This window comes from Hyperoodon ampullatus, assembly GCF_949752795.1.
Source record: "Hyperoodon ampullatus genome assembly, chromosome: 4".
Taxonomy (NCBI): domain Eukaryota; kingdom Metazoa; phylum Chordata; class Mammalia; order Artiodactyla; family Ziphiidae; genus Hyperoodon; species Hyperoodon ampullatus.
Genome location: NC_136917.1, coordinates 23117969 through 23139495, shown reverse-complemented (window position 1 = coordinate 23139495; position 21527 = coordinate 23117969). Strand labels below are relative to the sequence as shown.

General features: G+C 49.6%; 2 protein-coding genes across 2 annotated transcripts; one reads left to right on the top strand and one right to left on the bottom strand.

Annotated features, from left to right (window-relative positions):
• Positions 1-3834: 3834 nt before the first annotated feature.
• Positions 3835-14707, top strand: RMND5B (required for meiotic nuclear division 5 homolog B). Its single transcript, XM_079703450.1, has 9 exons — positions 3835-5075; positions 8097-8242; positions 8373-8513; positions 10974-11074; positions 11257-11423; positions 12402-12567; positions 13762-13864; positions 13956-14110; positions 14197-14707. The coding sequence occupies exons 1-9, from the start codon at positions 4937-4939 to the stop codon at positions 14258-14260; spliced, it is 1182 nt and encodes a 393-aa protein (XP_079559576.1). The 5' UTR covers positions 3835-4936; the 3' UTR covers positions 14261-14707.
• A 935-nt stretch (positions 14708-15642) lies between these two features.
• Positions 15643-19868, bottom strand: NHP2 (NHP2 ribonucleoprotein). Its single transcript, XM_079702258.1, has 4 exons — positions 19587-19868; positions 19301-19370; positions 16672-16777; positions 15643-16008 (listed from the first exon to the last, which is right to left on the bottom strand). Exons 1-4 carry the CDS (start codon positions 19744-19746, stop codon positions 15883-15885), a joined length of 462 nt encoding a protein of 153 aa, XP_079558384.1. The 5' UTR covers positions 19747-19868; the 3' UTR covers positions 15643-15882.
• Between the last annotated feature and the right edge of the window lie 1659 nt (positions 19869-21527).

Genomic DNA, 21527 nt, shown 5'->3' with positions numbered 1-21527 from the left:
ATCAGACGTGCAGAGTCGGGGCCGGGCCGGCGGCCTCGGGCTCCCAGGGGAGCCCCGGCGCAGCCCCGCGACGGTCGGAGGTGCGGTTTCCAGCTGCCGCCCTGACCCTGCGGGCGACTCCACTCGTGCGCGGGAGGGGGAGGCTCGGCCACCCCTCCGCGGAGTCGCGAGTGGGCGAATCCGGAGCCTCGGAGCAACTGTCGCAGGTTCCGGTTCCGTTGACAGCGGCGCCGGAAACCAGGGCCCGGGCTGCGGGACCAGGTGAGAGCCGGCTGGCTTCCTTGCCGGGAGGTGCGGTCGGAGGGCGGAGCGCGGTGGGCGGCTGCTCGGCTACGCAGGCTCCCAGGCCCCGGGTCTTCTGTAAAGCCTCGGGACTAAGCCCCCTCACCAGTCCGCCCTTGGGTTTGTTTTCTCCTCAGACGTCGGCCAGGGCCGGGAGTTGGACCCCTGCATTCTCAGAGACCCTTCGGGGAGCCGCCCCTACCTGGGGAGTAGCTCGAACTCACACGTCCCATCCTATTGCGACCCTGCTGAGCCGGAGGTAACCCGTTGCGGACGTGGGAGCCAGGCAGGGCATTCGACTAAGGTCTTTTGAAGGATGAGTAGGAGTTTGCCAGTAATTTGCATGCTAATGCAGGTGAAACTCCCAGCAGGGGCTGTAGTCCAAGAAGACTGGTGGGCTTTTTCCTCCTTCCAGGTTTGGTTAATGACAGAAGAAAGATTTGAAACTTGAAATAAAGATGTGCAATGAAGAAAAGGAACAGGGTGATATGATAGACTCATAGGTACGGGGCGGGGCAGAGGGGCAGCATTAGCTACTGTGGCCTAGGAGAGCATCTCTGAAGAAATGCGTTTGGAACCCTAATAAGGACCCAGTCATAGGGAGTTCTGAAAGAGTGTTCCAGGCAGAGGGAAAAAGCCCTGAGGTAGTAATAAAATGATATTCAAGAAATAGAAAGGAAACTAGTGTGGTTGGAATATGGCCATTGAGGAAGAGAGTGGTAGGAGATGAAGTTGGAGAGGTGGTTGGGAGTTGACTCACATAGAGCCTTGTAGACCCATCTCCCATACTTATTCTGAGTATGTGGAAATCTACTGGGTTTTAAGCAGAGGAGTGGTGTGTAAGGTGAAGACTGGATAGAGATGGGGGGTGAAAAGATTAAGTGCTGGGTCGGTGGAGGCTGTCCAGTTCTGTGTCAGGCAAAGGGGACCTTTCTGTGATCTGTGCAAACTTCCCTTCTTCTCCCCAGGCCCCAGAAGGGGCCCTCTTGTGTTAGGATGCTGAAGACTGGGGACAAAACCCCTATACATGCCTTGGTGGGGATTTCAGTATTTCACTCACGTCTCTTCCTGCCCAACCGTGACAAGTTTGAGCTCAGGGCCCCCTAGTTTGGAAATGGATGTACCGCCTGTGGACCAGGCCCTGGGCTGGGCACTGAGGGGACAGAGGATGAGATTGGACTCCAGCCCTGAGCAGCTCAGTCTAGTGCGGGGAGACAGACGTGTGAATAGGCAGTTTACTGTGCTGCAGTGCTGAGAACTCAGATGTGTGTGGTATCGGCGCCCTTGACAGAGGTTTGGTTTGTGAAGCAGAGGAGGAGGCAGGGAGATTTCATTGAGAGCTTCATGGGCTTCATGATTAAACAGCATCTTGTGTTCTCCGTGCAGAGAAGCACGGAGGGCACTCTAGACACAGGAATAGCTTGTGCAAAGGAAGTGAATGTACAATTGCAAAGGGCATGTTATGTCAAACCATGGCAGTGATACGTAAGGGGGTGACAGGATCTGATGTGTTGTATTGGGGTGATCACCCTGGTAGATAATTTCTGTCCATGTGAGACCTTGGGGAGGAGGGCTTAGGATAATGGAAATGAAATTCCCTGGATTAATCCTGAAGACAAACTCACACTCATCCATCCTTGTGCCTGGGGAAGATGACCGGCTGTGATTAAGGGAGAGTGGCTAACCCTGGACAGGCTGAATTGGCCTCTTGGGCTTTTTGGATAGAATACCTGCAAGCAGTTCTGTTTTCCCATCTCGTTTATTTTATAAAAAAAAAATTTTATTGAGATAATCACATTTATCAGTTCATTGTACATTTAACTGGTCCACACAGGCCCTTTTTCTCCTTTGCATTTATTTACATATTCCCTTTTATTCCCATTCTCCCCATTCCCTCCCCGCACCACCCAACTGCAGCAAACCACTCTGATGTGTTTGGTACATATCCTTTTATTTGCGTGTGTCCTTGGTTGTATGCATATATTTTTTAAAAACATAAGTGGTATTCTGCCTGGACTTCATTTTGTTTCTTTTTCCCTTCAGTACCATGTTTTGGGATCTTACTGATGTTGCTGTGGGTATATCCGGAACATGGTTTCTCAGTGCTACCCAGGTTTCCATAGATGCATCTCCCACATTTTACTTGACTTATCACTTCCCGTAGGCTCCTGGGTTGTCTCAAACTCCCTGCCACAACACAGCACTGGGGTGAAAATTCTTGTACCCATCTCCTCCCTCAGCTTTTTAATACAATTTCAAGATGCTGACTTGGGCGTCCCTTTGATAATCCTGGTATTCGTTGATGTCTGACAGGGCCATACTGTTTGGCCTTGGTGAGGTTGTAACCTTTCTTGAGCTGTGTTTATTTTCAGTAGATGGTGATTCTGGTTCCCACTCTTGGCAAACATTCTTTAGTACTGCCATCTTTCCTAGTTGATCATCTCACAGGCTCTGTGGTTACTTTCCTGTTTCTTGTCATCATTAATCATTGCTGTACCCTCATTCCAACCACAAATATTGGCTGCTTTCCTTTCCTGGTGAGATGGTGGCCTGTTAAGCTGGTCCAGAGAGGACTGTGCTTCAGAGAAGGGCTCTGGAGCCTGGAGCCAGACTTCCCAGCTTCGGTTCCAGGTCCTGTACTTCCCAGCTACGTAACCTTGAGCAATTTATTTAATCTGAGTTTCATTTTCTCATCCGTAAAGTAGGTCTAATAATTGTACCTACCTCATAGTGCTTTTGTAAGAACTAAGCGAATTAGTTAATGCATGCCAAGTCATTAGAACAGCGCCTGTCACATAATAAGCCCCTATGAAATATTAACTATTCATAGCAATAATTATTGTTATATTATTTCCAACAGGTGTCCCTGTTATATTTTGCCTGTAATGGTTCATATTCCAGTTATAGGGTATTTCCTTAGGGGGCATGAAGAGGGGGGCATGTCTTCTAGACACCATGATTAACAAATTCTACTGTGATAGTGTCAACCATCTCAAGGCCCTGGATACCATTTCTCCATTACTCATCCCCTGTCTGATAAGGACATGGTGGCTACAGGTTGGGCCAAGATGATGGGGCCAGGGCTACCAGTACTGGTGGGAATGGGAAGAGAGTCTGGTGAGACTGGGAGAATCCCGATGGTCACTTTGGACACAGAATTCTCTTTGTGATGTTACTCTGTACCTTCTTTGAGAGAATGAACAACTGGCTAGATTTGAACGTTTGAGAGGTGCGTTTGACAGAGCCCTCTCACTTCACATCCCATAGATGGAAAGATGGGGAGCGAAATCAACTCTATCACCAACATTTTAAGGATCGTCCGTGTGTTCAGTGTCAACGGCTGCTCTGAAATGGAGGGGAGCAGTGGCCCAGTGTTGAAGGGACTTAGGAGTGGGACCTTAGTGGTAGGAAAGGTGGGACAAGAAAAGTCAACTTTCTTCAATGGTACCATGAGGAGGAAGAGCTTTACAACAAGAGATGTTCTCGTCTAGTGGGGGAGGCAAGCCCTCAAACAGATCGTTACCCAGTGATCAAAACTGAAATAGAAGGGTGCCAAGTGAGAGTGGAGGGAGCCAGGTGAGAGCAGGCTAGGGACAGCTGCAGAAGGAGATGACCTCTGAGCTGCCTTGGAAAGGATGGGCCAGCTTCTCAAGTAGTCGAGGAAGTGAGGGGTGATGGAGAGCATACCAAGGCACGGAGCTGTGAGGGAACAAGGGAATATGAGCTGCCTGTCTGTGGGCAAGCGGCAGGGAGGCTGAGGTAGGAGTGGTGGGCAAGGCCTCTCAGGCCATTGTGGTCAGCATTTGTTCCATAGGCTGTGCTTTCAAGCATCAGCCATTCAATGACTGCCTTCATGGCTTCTATCACTATAGTACATGGAAAACCAAGTCCACTAAGTGAAGAGGTGGCCATAATGAATATATGAAAATACATGAAACGTTAGAATATGCGATGTACGCATGGATTTCTACTTAGATAGCAAGATAGTATTGCCTGCTGAGAGCTCTGCAAGGCCTGCTCCCTTTTCCGATTAAAAAAGAGATGAGGGGGCTTCCCTGCTGGCGCAGTGGTTGAGAGCCCGCCTACCGATGCAGGGGACATGGGTACGTGCCCTGGTCCAGGAAGATCCCACATGCCGCGGAGCGGCTGGGCCCGTGAGCCATGGCCGCTGAGCCTGCGCGTCCGGAGCCTGTGCTCCGCAATGGGAGAGGCCACAACAGCTAGAGGCCCGCGTACCGCCAAAAAAAAAAAAAAAAAAAAAAGAGATGAGGGGAATTTCCTGGTGGTCCAGCTGTTAAGACTCCGCGATTCCACTGCAGGGGTCAACGGGTTCGATCCCTGGTCGGGGAACTAAGATCCCCGCATGCTGCGGCGCAGCCAAAAAAAATTAAAAAAATAAAAAAGAGATGAACAAGGATTCTAATGAAAAGAGTTGAAAACAGTAATTTTCTCACCATGATTCAGAAGACCCGTCCTCACGCCTACCTGCACCTCCAGTGGGCACCCTGGCTGGGGGTGATGGAAGCTGTGTACAGATATGTTAAGCTGGGAATTTCTAAGCATTGATATATGATATGGGAATGGTGAGGTGGGATCTGGGAGCCCTCCTCACTGTGCCCCTCTGGCCCAGGTGGGGCCTGACACAGTGGCTGCCATGGAGCAGTGTGCGAGTGTGGAGAGAGAGGTGGACAAGGTCCTGCAGAAGTTCCTGACCTATGGGCAGCACTGTGAGCAGAGCCTGGAGGAGCTGCTGCACTACGTGGGCCAGCTGCGGGCTGAGCTGGCCAGCGCAGGTGGGTGTCCCCCCACTAGAGCCCCACACCTGCCTCCCTTGGGGCCTAGGAGACCCTAAGGCAGCTTGATAATAGGGTTCTGGAAGGACGATGGTTAGGGCATTGATACATGGATCGCTAGGCCTCTTCGAAGGGGAATAATGGAAGTCTCTGAGCTATTTCAAAAAGCCCAACAGAAATTATTAATTTACCTGAGATTATTTTCATTTACGTTTTGTTTTCAATTTGCTTTTCTATTTTGAATCTTTAAGACACTTTAAGATAATTTCAAGTTTACAGAAAAGTCCTAAGAACAGTATAAAGAGCTCATATATACCCTTCACCAAGATTCACCAACTGCTAGTATGTTGCCATATTTGCTTTATCAGTTTTCTTGCATATTCTTACTTTTAAAACCATTAGAAAGTAAGCTGCAGATATCATACACCTAAGCCTTTGGTGTGTATGTCCTAAGATCAAGGGCATTCTCTTACGTAAGTACAGTATGATTATTAAAATCAAGAAGTTAGACATTAATATTATGACCTAATGAATATAGCTCATATTTCAATTTGCCACTATCCAATAATTTTCATAAAACATTTTAATTTTATTTTCCAGTCCAGGATCCGATCCAAGATCAAGCATTGCACTTAGTTTCTTGTGTCTAATCTTTAGTTTTTTAAATCTGGGACATTTCCTCCACCTGCCTTTGCCTTTCATGACATTGACATTTTAGAAACATTAAAGCCAGTGATTTTGAAAACGTCTCTCGATTTGGATTTGTTTGCTGTTTCCTCATTATTTTTTTGCATTTTGGGCAAGAGTACTTCAGAACTGATGTGTTTCTCAGTGCATCACATCAGGAGGTACAAGGTATCAACTTGTTCCATTATGGGTGACGTTAACCTTGATCAAGATCTTTGGTTAAGATGGTGTCTGCCAGGTTCCTCCACCCTAAGGTTAATATTTCTTTCTTTAGAGTTAATCAATAAGTAATTTGTGGGGAGGTACTTTGGGACTATATAAAGTTCCTGTGCTTTATCAGACTCTGCCCACTGGTTTCAGCATTCATTGATGATTCTTGCGTGAACCAATCATTACAAAGTTAGTTGCAAGATGGGTGATTTTTCCTGGTCTATCATTCCCTATACACTTATTAGTTGGCATTTAACTATAAGAAAGGCTTTCCCTTCCTTCTTCCTTCCTCCCTCCCTTCCTCCCTTCCTTCCTTCCTTTCAAGTTCATACTCATAAATTCATATATTATTCAATGGGTTATAATCCATTACTGTTATTATTTATTTTGATGATCAAATTGTCTTAGATTTGACCAGAGGTAACCCCTAGTTCCTATGTCCTTTTTTTTTTTTGATTGAGCTATAATTCACATTAAAATTCACCCTTTTAAAGTATACACTTTAGTGGGTTTTTAGTATATTTCCAGAATTGTACAGTCTTTACCACTATCTAATTACAGCACATTTTCACCTCTCTAAAAAGAATCCCCCACCCATTAATAATCACTCCATTTCTCCTTCTCCCTCAGCCCCTGGCAACCACTAATCTACTTTCTCTCTATGGACTTACCTATTCTGGACAGTTCATATAAATGGAATCATATAATATGTGGCCTTTTATATTCTTTCACTTAGCTTGTTTTCAAGATTCATCCCTATGTACCATGTACTTCATTCTTTTTTTATGTGCTGGGTCATATGGTAACTCTCTGTTTAACTTTTTGAAGAAAATGTTGGCACACTGTTTTGTGTGCACACTGTTTTGTGTGCACACTGTTTGGCACACTGTTTTCCAAAGTAGCTGCAACATTTTATATTCCCACCAGCAACGTATGAGGGTTCCAATTTCCCCACATCCTCACCAACACTTATTATTACCTGTCTTTTTGGTTATAGACATCCTAGTAGGAGTAGGCCCAGCCACCACCTCCTGTTTGTATTTGTCAGGACTCATTCAGTTACAGGTGACAGAAACCTAGTTCAGACTAGCTTAGACAAACAAAGGGGGTATGGTTGCTGGATTTATAGATTCAGGTAACTGAAAGGTCCAGCCCAGTTGGATCTAAGTGCTCATGTGATACCTTCAATCTACACTGGCTTCATTCTCAGAGCAGTGCTCCCCTGAGGTGGCCATGGTGCTCCAGCAACTCCAGTTCACTTTTGTTTGTTTAGCAACCTGGCAGAATGCTTCTCTCTTCCAGGGCTTCTGGTCTCGGAGCTTGAGACACTCCCTGGCCCTCTTGGGTCACGTTCCCTTCCCTGGGTCGTGTTTTCTTCCCTGAACCGAGGTGCTGCCATCTAAAGAAGGGGCGTAGATGCTGGGCTGGAGGAAGGGACCCGTGCCCTGTCTGCCCTTCTCTATTCCAAGCCCCACGTGCTCTTGGTAGTTCGTGTGGCTCATCCAGCCATGGGGGGTGGAAACCACTGTAAACCTGGCATCCTGAGCCAGAAATGTCCTTGTGCTTCCCTGGAGGACCCTGGCCTGCCTGGTGTCCTCTGGGTTAGTTAGAGGCATTAACATGGGGACAATACTTTATGGTTCAAAGCCTTCCCACAGGGTATCTCCCTCAAGATAATAAGGAGCCATCTGGTGTGGTGGTGAGGAGCCTGGGCTTCAGATCACTGCTGTGACATCTGGCAAGTTACTGCCTCAGCTTCCTCAGCTGTAGTACAAGATACTAACAGTGCCCACTGCATAGAATGGTGGTGAGGATTAAATGAGCTAAAACCAAGTACTTGCCCACAGTAAGTGCCAAATCATCTTCATTTCACATCAACCTACAAGGCCAGTGCTATCACCCCCATTTTGCAGATGAGGAAATGAAGACTCTGAGAGATGAACCGGCTTGTCCCACTTGACCAGTTGCAAGTCATGTAGTTAACAAGTGGCAGGACCTGTAGTAGAAGCTTTCACTTTGGAGTTCAGGGCTGCTTCCCGGCCTCCATGCTGGCATTTAGAATAAGGAGGCAGGGACAAGGTCTGCTCCTCTGTGTCCTGACTCATTGCCAGTGTTTCTCTGCAGCCCTCCAGGGGACCCCTCTCTCAGCCACCCTCTCCCTGGTGATGTCTCAGTGCTGCCGGAAGATAAAAGACACCGTGCAGAAACTGGCTTCAGACCACAAGGACATTCACAGCAGTGTCTCCCGAGTGGGCAAAGCCATTGACAGGGTGAGCATGTGGGTGGCCCCGGAGGGGGTGGGCAGGAACACCTGCTGCTAGTGTGTAGCAGGGCTTCTCAGGAAGCCAGTGTGAGAAGTGAGACCCTGAGTCACAGGGCCCTGTCTCTCATCCTCGTCAGAACTTTGACTCTGAGATTTGCGGTGTAGTCTCCGACGCAGTGTGGGACTCTCGGGAGAAGCAGCAGCAGATCCTGCAGATGGCCATCTTGGAGCACCTGTACCAGCAGGGCATGCTCAGTGTTGCTGAGGAGCTGTGCCAGGTAACGAGCCCGCTGGGAAGGCACTGGTACCTGCCTGTTCTGCTTTCTACTTGGTAGTTTTCTTTATATTAGGACCCCGTTATTATTTTTTTCTTGTATCCAGACAGGTCAGTTTACTTACATGACTCAAATATGTATGTCATCAGCTCTGACTGTCTGATAGGGATACCTGTTCCCAGAGACCTGTTTCCAGTGGACAGTTGGCCTGGCAGGGCATCCTCCCCTCTGGACTGCACATGGGAAGTCCAACATTTCCTCCAAGATCGCCCCTTAACTTTGCTTCCATTGTAGACCAGCTCCTTTCTGTTGATGCATTCTTTCCTTAAACGGGTTAATAGCTATTTTAAAAATTGTATTTAATTTATTAAAACTAAAAAAAACCAAAAACAGTTCACCCATTTCTCCCACACCCTACCCTGCACCTCTGGTAACCACCAATCTGTTCTCTGTATTTATGAGCTTGGTTTTCTTAAAAAAAACCTTTTTAGATTCCACATATGAGTTCATATGGTATTTGTCTTTCTCTGTCTGACATATTTCATTTAGCATAATGGTCCATCCATGTTATCACAAATGACAGGATTTTCCTACTTTTTTAATGGCTGAATAATATTTCATTTTACACACACACACACACACACACACACACACACACACCATCTTCTTTATCCATTCATCCATTGATGGACACTTACGTTGTTTCCTTATCTTGGCTACTGTAAATAATGCTGCGATGAATATGGGAGTGCAGATATCTTTTCAAGTTAGTGTTTTCATTTTCTTTGGATAAGTACCCAGAAGTGGAATTGCTGGATCATATGGTAGCTCTATTTTTAATCTTTTGAGGAACTTCCATACTGTTATCCATAGTGGCTGCACCAATCTACATTCCCACCAAAGGTGCACGAGGGTTCCTTTTTCTCCACATCCTTGCCAACACTTGTTATTTCTTATCTTTTTGATAATAACCATTCTAACAAGTGCAAGGTGATGGCTCACTCACTGTGGTATTGATTTGCATTGCCCTGCCCTGATGATTGAAGTAGAGAATCTTTTCATGTGCCTGCTGGCCATTTTGATGTCTCCTTTGGAAAAATGTCTATTCAGATCTTCTCTCCATTTTTTAAGTTTTTTTTTTTTTTGCTATTGACTTATATGAGTTTTTATATATTTTGGATATTAGCCCCTTATCAGATACTCGATTTGCAAATATTTTCTCCCGTTTGGTAGGTTGCCTTTTCATTTTGTTGGTGGTTTCCTTTGCTGTGCAGAAGCTTTTAATTTAGTTTGATGTAGTCCTGCTTTTTATTTTTTGCTTTTGTTGCTTCTTTAAATAAATTTTAGAAATCAGTGCCCCTGATACAAAAAGAGAGTAGCTATAAAAATATATACAATGGGGGCTTCCCTGGTGGCGCAGTGGTTAAGAATCCACCTGCCAATGCAGGGGACACGGGTTCAAGCCCTGGTCCAGGAAGATCCTACAGGCTGCGGAGCAACTAAGCCCGTGCGCCACAACTACTGAGCCTGTGCTCTAGAGTCCGCGAGGCACAACTACTGAGCCCACATACCACAACTACTGAAGCCCGGCACCTAGAGCCTGTGCTCCACAACAAGAGAAGCTGCAATGAGAAACCCGTGCACCACAACCAAGAGTAGCCCCTGCTCGCCTCAAGTAGAGAAAAGCCTGTGCACAACAACAAAGACCCAACGCAGCCACAAATAAATAAAATAAAATAAAATAAAATTTAAAATATAAAAATATATATATACAATGAAAAGTGAAGTTATTAATTTCTAGGTAGAGTTGGTTGCCAGCCAGAGGTCTGAGTGCCTGGTAATCCCTTTCTTAAAAAGGAAGATTGGGCTTCCCTGGTGGCGCAGTGGTTGAGAGTCTGCCTGCCGATGCAGGGGACACGGGTTCGTGCCCTGGTCCGGGAAGATCCCACATGCCGCGGAGTGGCTGGGCCCGTGAGCCATGGCCGCTGAGCCTGTGCGTCCGGAGCCTGTGCTCCGCAATGGGAGAGGCCACAACAGTGAGAGGCCCGCGTACCGCAAAAAAAAAAAAAAAAAAAAAAGAATATTAGTAAAATGACGAAGTAGCACTTGTTAGGTGTTAAAGACACACTAGAAGTGAAAGTAAAGGATACTTTCCCTTAATGTAATTAGGGGAATTGAAAAGGAATAATTTTCTCTCCATGCTACTCAGTATGGGTCTCCAGTACCCCAGCAGGTGGGGTGGGGTTTGCAGTCTGCTCTCTGGGAGGCCAGCATGTAGCACTCAGCCTCCCAGAACTGAACTGGGAATAAGAGGGGTCCAGGTGGCTGGCAAGAGACCATGGCTCCTCATGTAAAAGCTGGCTCTCTCTAGCTTGTCTTTGGTGGATGAGGTTTTATTAGGTGTAGAGCAGAGAATTTTGGAAACACTGTCCTCCGGTGGTCAATTGTTCTCTCTCCCTCTAGGAATCAACACTGAATGTGGATTTGGATTTCAAGCAGCCTTTCCTGGAGTTGAATCGAATCCTGGAAGCTCTGCATGAACAAGACCTGGGGCCAGCATTGGAGTACGTTGGCCCTTGGGTGGGCCCGCGGGGGACAGGGCTTGTCTGTGCTCTTCACCTCACTCAGCGTACTTGACACGTCTCCACCTCTGTCTCACGGGCCTCACATAGGCTCTTGGAGGCTCTGCCAGGGCCCCTTCTCTCGCCCCACCAGCTCCACACTCAGCTGGCCCCTTTCTTCCCAGATGGGCCGTCTCCCACAGGCAGCGCCTGCTCGAGCTCAACAGCTCCCTGGAGTTCAAGCTGCACCGACTGCACTTCATCCGCCTCCTGGCAGGTGGCCCTGAGAAGCAGCTGGAGGCCCTCAGCTACGCCCGGCACTTCCAGCCCTTTGCTCGGCTTCACCAGCGGGGTACGTGCCCTGAGTGCCAGGGTGGGCACTGCTGGGCTCTGGCGGACATCAGCACGTCTGGGATTGCCCGTCCCTGCCCCACGTGGGGCTGCGTGTTACTGGAACCCCTCCCCCACTGTCGCCCAGGTGAACTCCAAACTCAAGGCCCTTCCTCACCGCCTCTGCCATACCCTCCTAGCTTCATCTCACACCACCTCTGGTCCCCAGCCACGTGCCACACCCCGACCCAGAGCTCACCAGGCCTGCCCACGACACGCGTGCCCTCATGCTGCTCTGCATCACAGTAGGAATTCCAAACCTCAGTTGTTTGAGCTTCACCTTCCAGATGTTCACAATTAGTAACCACCCGACTACTAGTAACTTTTTTCTTTAGCTCCACTCACATTTATTACTTCACATTTTATTTAGAGATAAACAACATGAAAACCCAGCAAAGTTATGAAATCTTAGCTAGATACTGCTGCCTCCTGAAAGCTTTTTAAAAAGGGAGATTAGGGAATTCCCTTGGAGTCCAGTGGTTAGGACTTCACACTTTCATTGCATGGGGCATGGGTTTGATCCCTGGTCAGGGAACTAAGATCCCTCATGCCGCAAGGCGTGGCCAAAAAAAAAAAAAAAAAAAGGCTGGCGGGGGGGTGTGTGGGGGGGATTAGCTAGTGTTGGAGAATAGAGACATGAGCGCCGGCCTGAGGTCGCTCCTTGATGCAGCTGAAAGGATGGGAAGGAAACTGAAACCCTTCCCTACCTCATGCTGTGGGGTCATGATTGCCACAGAAGCAGGCCTGAGACCCCACTTCCTCACTGGATTTTGGGGAAAACTGGTTTTGCCAGAGGGCATTTTAACCCCCATTTGGTCAGGTCTCAGGCGTGGGAGCCATGGGGCTCATACTGCCTCTGCAGCCCTGCCACAGCAGGGCTGGACGTGGAGACCTGGGAAAAGGCTGCCTCCTTGTACCCTGATTCCCCCTTGCTTTGTAGAGATCCAGGTGATGATGGGCAGTCTGGTATACCTGCGGCTGGGCTTGGAGAAGTCACCCTACTGCCACCTCCTGGACAACAGCCATTGGGCCGAGATCTGTGAGACCTTTACGCGCGATGCTTGTTCCCTGTTGGGCCTTTCTGTGGAGTCACCCCTCAGCGTCAGGTACAGCCAGCCCTGTGGGGGCAGCACAAGTGGGAGGGTTGAGGGAAACCCAATTTGCCAAGGCCCTGCCCCATCCAGGGATGGTGCTTGGTGCCTTCACAGACCTAAACTGGCTGTCTTAGTCATTCTTCCAGATAGGAATTACCTTTCTTTCTACAGTTGGAGAAACAGAAAGAGTTGTGGCCTGGGATCACCACAAGGTCAATGGCAGGGTCAAGGTTCCCATTTTGTAAGGTCTCTTGAGTGAGGTCTGTGTCTCCTGCACTTCACCCCTGGGTCATCACAGGACCCTCTGACAGCCTGGCCTTCTTGCCACCTCATCCCTCAAACACGACTTCCCTTCAGGGAGACTTGAGTGGCTGAGTCACACGTGCTGAGAGCTTTCACTCAGAAGACTCCTTTATAGTTAATATTCTTCTCATGGCTTCACAACAAACCAAGGAGTTAGAGGTACTGTGATCCTCATTTTACATGAGAAAACAGGCTCCTAGGGCCTCACAGGGAATAAAGGTCACCTGGACCTGACCCCGCCACATACCGCACCACAGTGGTGTATTTTATTTAGGCTGGCTGTGGAATCTCATGCCTTGCCCTATTGTGATAGGCTCCACCCTCCAATTCATTACCACAGACTCTGGTTATAGAACAGTCCTTCCCAGTGGGAACACCGGTGCCTTAGGACAGTTCTGTTGCGCACAACTGCCCTGCGTGTTGTAGGCGTTTGGTACCCAAGGCTCCAGCCAGTCGGCTCCCCACCCCCTGCCCAATCCTTGTGAGAACCGAATCTGCTTTTTCCCATATCTAAGTGCCCTGGTTGATTGCAGTTACAGAGGTGCACTGTGACAACGGAATGGGGTAGACAGGCAGGATGGGGCCCTTCCAAACATCACTGTCCCTGTCACACCAAGGACTTATCAGTGCTTGGGATGAACAGGTTATCTGTCCCCTGGATGTTCCTTTTGTGTTTATTATAGGTTCTCAAATTTGGGGGTGCATTAGAATGACTCTTTAGAGTTGGACTCATGACTACATATGTGGCTTTATGCGTGACCTAAGAGATTTTTAAGGACCGGTTTGATCAAGTGCCACTTTGAAACCTTGTCCCAAGTCACATTCCAACAATGTGCTGGCCTTTCTGTCTGTCTGCTGGGTTCTCGGTCAGGGTCACTCCAGCCCCTGCTCTTTGTTCTGCAGCTTTGCCTCTGGCTGTGTGGCGCTGCCAGTGCTGATGAACATTAAAGCTGTGATCGAGCAGAGGCAGTGCACTGGGGTCTGGAGTCACAAGGATGAGTTACCGGTGAGGCCTGGCAGGGGGAGGTACAGCAGGAGGCGCTGGGGAGGGCAGCCGCCGTGGGACGTGGGACTCACCCCTCTGCTGGCCTCCCCAGATTGAGATCGAACTGGGTATGAAGTGCTGGTACCACTCAGTGTTCGCGTGCCCCATCCTCCGCCAGCAGACGTCGGATTCCAACCCTCCCATCAAGCTCATCTGTGGCCACGTCATCTCCCGAGATGCGCTCAACAAGCTCATTAACGGAGGAAAGTAAGTTCCATGTTCTCTGCCCCACCTTGGCTTGAGCCTTCTGCTGGCTGCCCCCCGGGACATTCTTGGTTCTCCTCCCTTTGTAGGCTGAAGTGTCCCTACTGTCCCATGGAGCAGAACCCAGCAGATGGGAAACGCATCATATTCTGATTCCTGCCTGGGAGGAACTTTGCTGAAAGAGGTTTTTCACCCGTGAGCCTTGGTCTGTCTCCGTGGGGGTGGTTGGCTTCTGTGGACTGTGGTTCATTTCAGAGCAACTGCCTGAGCAGTGCCACCACAGGCAGAGGCCAAGGAGGGAGATGAAGCAGCCTACATCCGGCAGCTGGCTCCTTGGCTCTAAGGGCAGGGAGACTCTGGCCTCTGTACTCCTGCTCTGTCTCCCCTTCATTATATTTGCTGTTGATTTAGTAGCAACTGACAGAGAAGCAAAGGACTTCGCGGGCACAGCAGATGTCTTCCATCCTGCCCTCAGCCAGGTCTCTTACTGCCACACCAAGGCTTGTGTCCACTCCTCCCGCTGTACAGCCTCATAACTGTATGCATCAATTTCCCACTGTAAATAGTCTGGGATAGAACTGAATGCCGTTGTTTTATAACTTTGAGCAAATATATTCACAGGCCTTCTCCTTACTTTGCCCACCTTTAGCTTCACTGGCAAAGAATTACCATGTGCCCACTGCACACAGGTACTGGGCATGGCCTAACCATTGCTGCTGGTTGGGAGCGTGGCAGCCACAGAGCCCAGTCGAAAGAACCCAACCTGCATCTGACTGGGAGAAAAAGCTAGGAGATGGCAGACCCTGGGCAAGGTGCTTTTACATATACACATATAAAATCGTATTACCTCCTTATTAGAAATGAGTGTGAAGGGATGTAGGAAGATGAAATGACTTGCCCAAAAAGGCTCACAGCTTATCAAGAAGAGAGCTTGGAGTTTAAACCAGATCCAACCCTCAAGCCCAAGGTCCTTCCAGTTTATTCCGGGGTGCCTGAAGCTTGGCTGCTGTGTGTACTGACTGAGTCCTGTGCTGGGCCTTTGAAAACAGGAGGGCACCATAAGTCTAAAATGTTTGAAGGGATTAGGTTATGGGGCCATTATGCCAAGCAGGAGAGATGGCCTGGGGTTCTGCAATTAACTTCATATACTTATTTAAAATTTACTGTGTGGGTGGGTACATTGCTTCTGTCAGCTTCCCAGTGGCATTTAAGGCTCTTGGGGGGGAAAAAAAGAGGAATGGGGGTGTCCCCGACATAGGAGCTACAGGCTTAGATGAAGTGGGGCCTGGGCTCAGCTGGCTCGCCCTGCAGCTCCCAGCTACTCTGGAAGCGGGAGTGGAAAGCTCAGGGTGGGCAGCAGGGTCTGTTCTCAGCTTGAGTCTAGCACTGGCTCTGGTGGCCAAGCATTAGCACTGAACATTCTTGAAGTCCTCGGGTCCTCTGAGGAGAAAGGCTGCTTCTGCTCTTTCCTCCCCACCAACTCCTCAGCCCCACCAGGAGCTGCTGCTTAAAAAAACACCCACAGACTCAGCACATTTCAGTTTTAGCATTTACTTCTCCCACGTCATCTTCATTGAAGCTCAACAGAAAATAGCACTGATGGAGAAGATGCTGGCTTTGCTGCCGTGAAGTAGCTGTTGGAGCCACCTGGGAAGAACACGTGCCTCAGGGTACCACAGAGATGCTGTGAATGGGGGCAGCAAGAGGGCAGCCAGCTGGTGCGCCGCCAATCCAACAGCTTCTGGAGCAGGTGCCCAGGTTGCCGCCTAAGTCCTTCACATGGGCGGGGGCAGGGCCTGTACTTCCTCCAGGCACTCGTCATAGGCCTCCTGGTATTCCTCATGGGGCTTGACCATTATCACACAGGTGGGGCGCTTAGAGCCGGCGGCTGCACCCAGGTCCTGCAGAGAAGGAAACAGAAGGGCTGTTTGGAAAGAAGGCCGCACAACCTGTATACCAGGGAGCCACAAACTGGTGATCCACCAGCCTAATCCAGCCCACAGACTAGTGCTAGTGTCAATGTTAAGACACGTGCTAGTCAGTCAATGTCAGTCATTTTGCCACCATTTAAACTCAGCAAACTTTCGAGTTGTGGTCCAGCAACACTGGGCCTACAGTTCCACATGGCAACTGTGAAAGGGCTCCAGCCCAGCAGGGGCTGTCCCCTTGGGCAGTGCCTATGCTTTCCAGGTCCCTGCCATCCCCCACTCCCTGGACCCCAGACCTGGCCTCTGCTGTGTAAGGGTAAGGACAGCTTCAGGTCCCTAGAACATCCCCTCTGAAACTGCACCCACCTAATAGGACTTACATATCCAAGTTCACCTTCTGTTTCACTCCCATAGTCCGTGGAGAAGGGGATTCCCATTTTACAAGAAAGAAATGGAAGTGCAGAGAGGTAACTTATCTGCAGTCCCTCGTCTAGGAAGCAGCGGAGCCAAGAATCCATCCAGGTCTGTCTGAACTCCAAAGCTCACACTCCTTCCCACTATGGCCTGCTGCCACATACCTGATCCCAGACACCCTCCCTCCTGTGCTGACCAAGATCGGGCACACGTGCTCCTTACCGTCTTAGAGGGGATATAGACGTACGGCAAATTCCGGTCTTCACACATAACTGGGAGATGGCAGTATACCTCAATGGGTAATGTGTCTCCTGCCAAAACCATGATCCTGAAATAAGAGAAACCACTGTTATTTCCAGCTTGCTTGTTCCCTCTTTCAGTCATAAGTGTTGCCTCTGAGCTGGGCCTTGGGGGTACAGAGATGGGTAAGCTGCCCCATGACCTCAAAGAGTCCAATTATTAATGTGTGTCTCCCAACCTTTAGAAATTCATGCAGGTTTGGTGAGTGCATTCCTCTGGGGAGGTAATCTCTATTGCGTGGCAACAAGTAAATGCCACCAAGTGTGACAAAGCATATCGTGCTGGGACAGATGAGGTATGAGAGAGATGCCAAGGAGTAAGAGTTCACCCCTCCTTGGAAGATCAAAAAATGAATCAGGAAGTGACACTTGAGAGGAAAGCTGAATGATGAACATGTCAGGCAGCCCGTGGAGGGGCTGGAGGCAGGGAAAGCATTTAAGGTCGAGAGAATCAGAAGGATACCAGATACACAGGGGCTGGCTATTGCTGGGGAGCCAGGGATGGCTTTGGAGTCCAGGATGGGGATGGGGCAGACAAGACGGCTAGAAAAACTAGTCACATTTAAGGGCCTTGAGTGCTTCCAGGATCATTCCCAAGAGTGACAGGGAACCAATGAAAGCTTGCCAGAGAATCTCCAGCTAGGGCTCTTAGCTGGCAAAGTGTTGGGGTTCTGGGACAAGGGCCTCAGCAGCCCTGATGACACAGAGGGAAGAGTCTGTTCCCTAGGGGAGTGAGAGGAAAACACAAGAAAGAGCTCTTGGTTCAAAGCACTGCATCCACACTCCTAGTTTTCCGTTTGCCTCAAATACTCTCCTCCTCTGCAGTCTCCTCTTCCTTTGAGTAGCCTTTATTTTATTTTATTGGCCGTGCCGCACGGCTTGCGGGATCTTAGTTCCCCAACCAGGGATCGAACCCTGGGCCCCCTGCAGTGGAAGCACGGAGTCCTAACTGCTGGACTGCCAGGGAATTCCTCAGTAGCCTTTAAATGCTGGTGTTCCCACAGTCTGGTCCTTGGCTGCCCTGTCAGTACTTTCTCCCCAGCTGACCCCATCCATAACCAAGGCTTCAAGTGCCAACTATGTGTTGACAACTCCCAAATCTATGCTCTCCAGCCTGACCCTCTCCCAAACTGCAAAGCCTTATAGCCACTTGCCTGTTTGACATTTCTGCTAGGGAGAGGGTTCATATGTCTAAAAGGCACCTCGGGCTTCCCTGGTGGCGCAGTGGTTGAGAGTCCGCCTGCCGATGCAGGGGACATGGGTTCGTGCCCCGGTCCGGGAGGATCCCCCGTACTGCGGAGCGGCTGGGCCCGTGAGCCATGGCTGCTGAGCCTGCGCGTCCGGAGCCTGTGCTCCGCAACGGGAGAGGCCACAGCAGTGAGAGGCCCACGTACCGCAAAAAAAATAAAAAATAAAAATAAATAAATAAAAGGCACCTCAAAAACTTGTCTAAAACCAAACTCATGATCTTCCCATACAAACCCGGCTCCCTCCACTACTCACTATTTCAGCGAGTGTGCCCCCTGTCCATTCGCCTGGAACCCACACCTCTTCACTCCATAGCGGAAAGTCCTCTCATCCGTCCACTGTAATTCTTTCCATCTCGCCATCACTAATCCAATCAAAAGTTGCCCCCGCCTCTTCTATGCCACAGTAGCCTCCTATCTCAACTTCCCCATCTATTCTTCCACCTCTGATCCTTTCCAGAGTTGCCAGAAAAATCTTCTTAAGGTGTAAACATAATTATGTCACTCCCTGGCTTACCTCAGTGGCCTCCAAAGCCCTGAGTACAAAAACTAAACTTACCATGGCTTACGAAAACCCCATGCGAAGGTAGCACTTCTGCCCACTACTACCCTCTCCTGCCCTGAAATCCACTTTCTTCTGGCAGAATGCCTCCCCTCCCCACCAGCCCACAAACTAATTCCTATATCTTCAGACCTCAGCTACCCCACCTAGGTCAGACTCCAAAGAGCATCAAATCCCCCCAGCATTATTTACCTCTGGAGCACCTACAATGTACCAGACACTTCTGAAAGTAAAGCAGTGAGAGGCTTTTTCCTGTTCTCAAAGAGCTTACTTTCTGGCCCTAGTGGGAGATACAGGGAATAAAAATGCAAGTAAGTTTCAGGTTCTGAAAAATGCCAGAAAGAAAAGATGTAGGATAATGAAGTCAATCTCACTGCACCCTGTACTTTTCCTTCATGGTTACCTATGACACTTGTAATTTTGTGTGTATTTGATTACTGTCGTTGTCTCGCCATAGTATAGTGCCTGAAAAAGAGTAGGCAGTCAGTAAATAGTCGCTGAATGAATGAAGCTGGGATCTACCCTAAGTGAGCTGGCTTATGCGATTCGCTTCCCCTGGAATTCACTTTCCCCATGGTGTCCCTTTGCGCTCGTGTAAGTGATGTATCAGCATCTGTACGGAAGGGAATTTACCTTCTGCACATGAGGGGGAGTCATAGCTCTTTTACCGACTACCTACTAAGTAGCAGGGATAACTTTGTCATCGTTTAGAAATGCAAAATCCGGCGGGAGGGGTTTCTTACCCTTTCTCGCCTTTGTTGATAAATTTCTGAACTTCCTTCACCCCGCGCCGAATCTGCTTCTGCTTCACGGCTGCAACGACAGAAGAATCAGTCGAGGGGACCTCCGCCCGCCACCCGCGTCCTGTCCCGGCTCACCCCGGCGTCCACCCGCACATTTTTTTGTTGTTGTTTTTTTGGCGACGCCACGCGGCCTGCGTAACTTCCCCACCTAGGGGTCGAACCCATGCCCCCTCCAGTGGAAGCGCAGAGTCTTAACCATTGGATCACCAGGAAAGTCCCGCCGCACCTTTCTTGATGCATTTGTAGAGCTTCCGCGTGAGGCGGCGAGAAGCCAGAGGCTGCGCGATGGGGTTCAGATTCACCAGCAGCTCATGGTAAGTGCGCTCTCCGCAGCACGCGTCCGCCTGAGCCTCCGGTCCGTCTGGATCTGCCTTTATTTTGGTCATGGCAGCGAACGCGGCAACCGACCGCCCCAGGTGCTAATCCACGCGGCGGGCGCTTCAGGAATCACTTCCGGATCATGCCGCTCTGCGGGAAGCAGGCAGTACACCATAACCAATTAGGAACTCAGGTCTCCGACTCTGACCAATCCTTGACGCTCAGCTCCTTAAATATACAGCACGGAGGGGCGGGGTCTCGGCCGTAGGGGCGGGGCCACTTCCATAACTGGGGCGGGGCGGGGCGCGGCGGGGCGGGGCGGGGCGGGGCGGATTAGGGCCGGAGTCGGAGGGTTCAGGAGGCGAGGGCCGGAGCCCTGAGGGATTTGGGCCCTGGAGGAGGTGAGGAGGCACTGCGACCCAGACTTGCGCTCTTCTGAGAGTTCGGCGTCACAGAATAGGCGGCGAGAGGAAGAGGAGGAGGAGGAGGCTGTACCTGTAGGATCGTGACCACATCTAAGACGACAGGATCCTTGCCTAAAGCTCGGGGTCTGCGACCGGACTGGAAGAATGGGAAGTCTGCTCGGTGTGATTCCAAACCTCCTTAGAATCTGATCCCTTAGGCAGTGCCTAGCCCGGTCAGGTCTCTGGTCCTGAACTGGTCCTGGCTGGTGTACCCTAGGTGCCAAGGTTAAGGTAAAGCCTCACACTGCTAACGATTCCTTCGTTCCAGCACGATTTTTCACACTCTGCTTTCTCTTTCCTGGCAAGGGATGGACCCACTCACTCACTGATTGTCTCGGTCTAGACCGCTGTTCCCCAGAGAGCCGGTGGCTCGTTCCCACCCTTACCCGCAGGAATCTGCTCAGATGTTTACCACAGGAGAGGTTCTCCTGACCAGAGTATCTAAAATTGCAGTTCCCGCCGACCTCCCAACGGCATCCCCTAACCCTCTGTTTTCCTTGTAGTTCCTACCGCCGCCTGGCATCACGCCCACGCAAGGCATGGCGAGGCAGCTGGCGGGAGCTGAGAGGGAAGACAGCATGAACACTGGGGTTGAGACTTCGGGGTGTGGTGGGGGAGAGCTCTGAGTAGGCGCCCGGTTTGCAGTTAACTCTAGAGGATTAATGGACTGTAATGCTGGGGAGGCGAGCAGGCCTAGACGGGGGTGGTTCTTGTACCTCTGACTTACTTCATGTACCCTGTCTTGGAACACTGGATGAATATTAATTAGATCGTTACAAATTAGTTGCCTTTGATTATAGGATTGACAAAGGCAACTAATTTGTAAATTAGTCCCGTCATTTTTGTGGTGGCCAAACAGGCCAGAAAGTGGAACTTTAGAAGTCTGCATGTGGCCTTGCCAACGCAAGGCAGTTAAGCCAGCTGAAAACTGATCTTTTAACCCTGTAACCAAGTGCAGTCGTTACATAAAAAACAAGTAGCTTTTTAAAACTTAGTATTTTAATACGAAAAAGTAGGATGCAATCCATACTAACCTTAGACCCCAAATAATTTCACAAATAGAAAAATATATCAGTTGAACAATGAGAATAGTTATATAAGCAACAAAAAATAATTTGAAAATAAGCAAAGTTTGTACGCACAATGTAACCAAAAATTGACCTTTTAAATGTTTGCACTTTGGAATTCCTTGAGAAAAGATAGTCGCTCCTGAGCTTTAGGACTGGTGGCTACTGTCAGCTTTGCCTTACTGTCCACCACTTTGCTGTACCATTTCTCACCCCAAACCTCCCCCACCTTCTCCCTCCCCCTACGTCCTGCAGTAGAAGTTCTGGCCCTCCCTCGGGAGCCCTCCCCAAGTGGCACATGAGGCTGTGAGAGCAGAG

Excerpts from the sequence above, each read along its gene's own strand:
- RMND5B (XM_079703450.1), top strand. The coding sequence starts at position 4,937 with ATGGAGCAGTGTGCGAGTGTGGAGAGAGAGGTGGACAAGGTCCTGCAG. Across the intron at positions 8,243-8,372 it reads TGGGCAAAGCCATTGACAGG|AACTTTGACTCTGAGATTTG; the intron begins GTGAGCATGTGG and ends CATCCTCGTCAG. Across the intron at positions 12,568-13,761 it reads GAGTCACCCCTCAGCGTCAG|CTTTGCCTCTGGCTGTGTGG; the intron begins GTACAGCCAGCC and ends TTTGTTCTGCAG.
- NHP2 (XM_079702258.1), bottom strand. The coding sequence starts at position 19,746 with ATGACCAAAATAAAGGCAGATCCAGACGGACCGGAGGCTCAGGCGGAC. Across the intron at positions 19,371-19,586 it reads CTACAAATGCATCAAGAAAG|CCGTGAAGCAGAAGCAGATT; the intron begins GTGCGGCGGGAC and ends CTGTCGTTGCAG. Across the intron at positions 16,778-19,300 it reads ATCAACAAAGGCGAGAAAGG|GATCATGGTTTTGGCAGGAG; the intron begins GTAAGAAACCCC and ends CTCTTATTTCAG.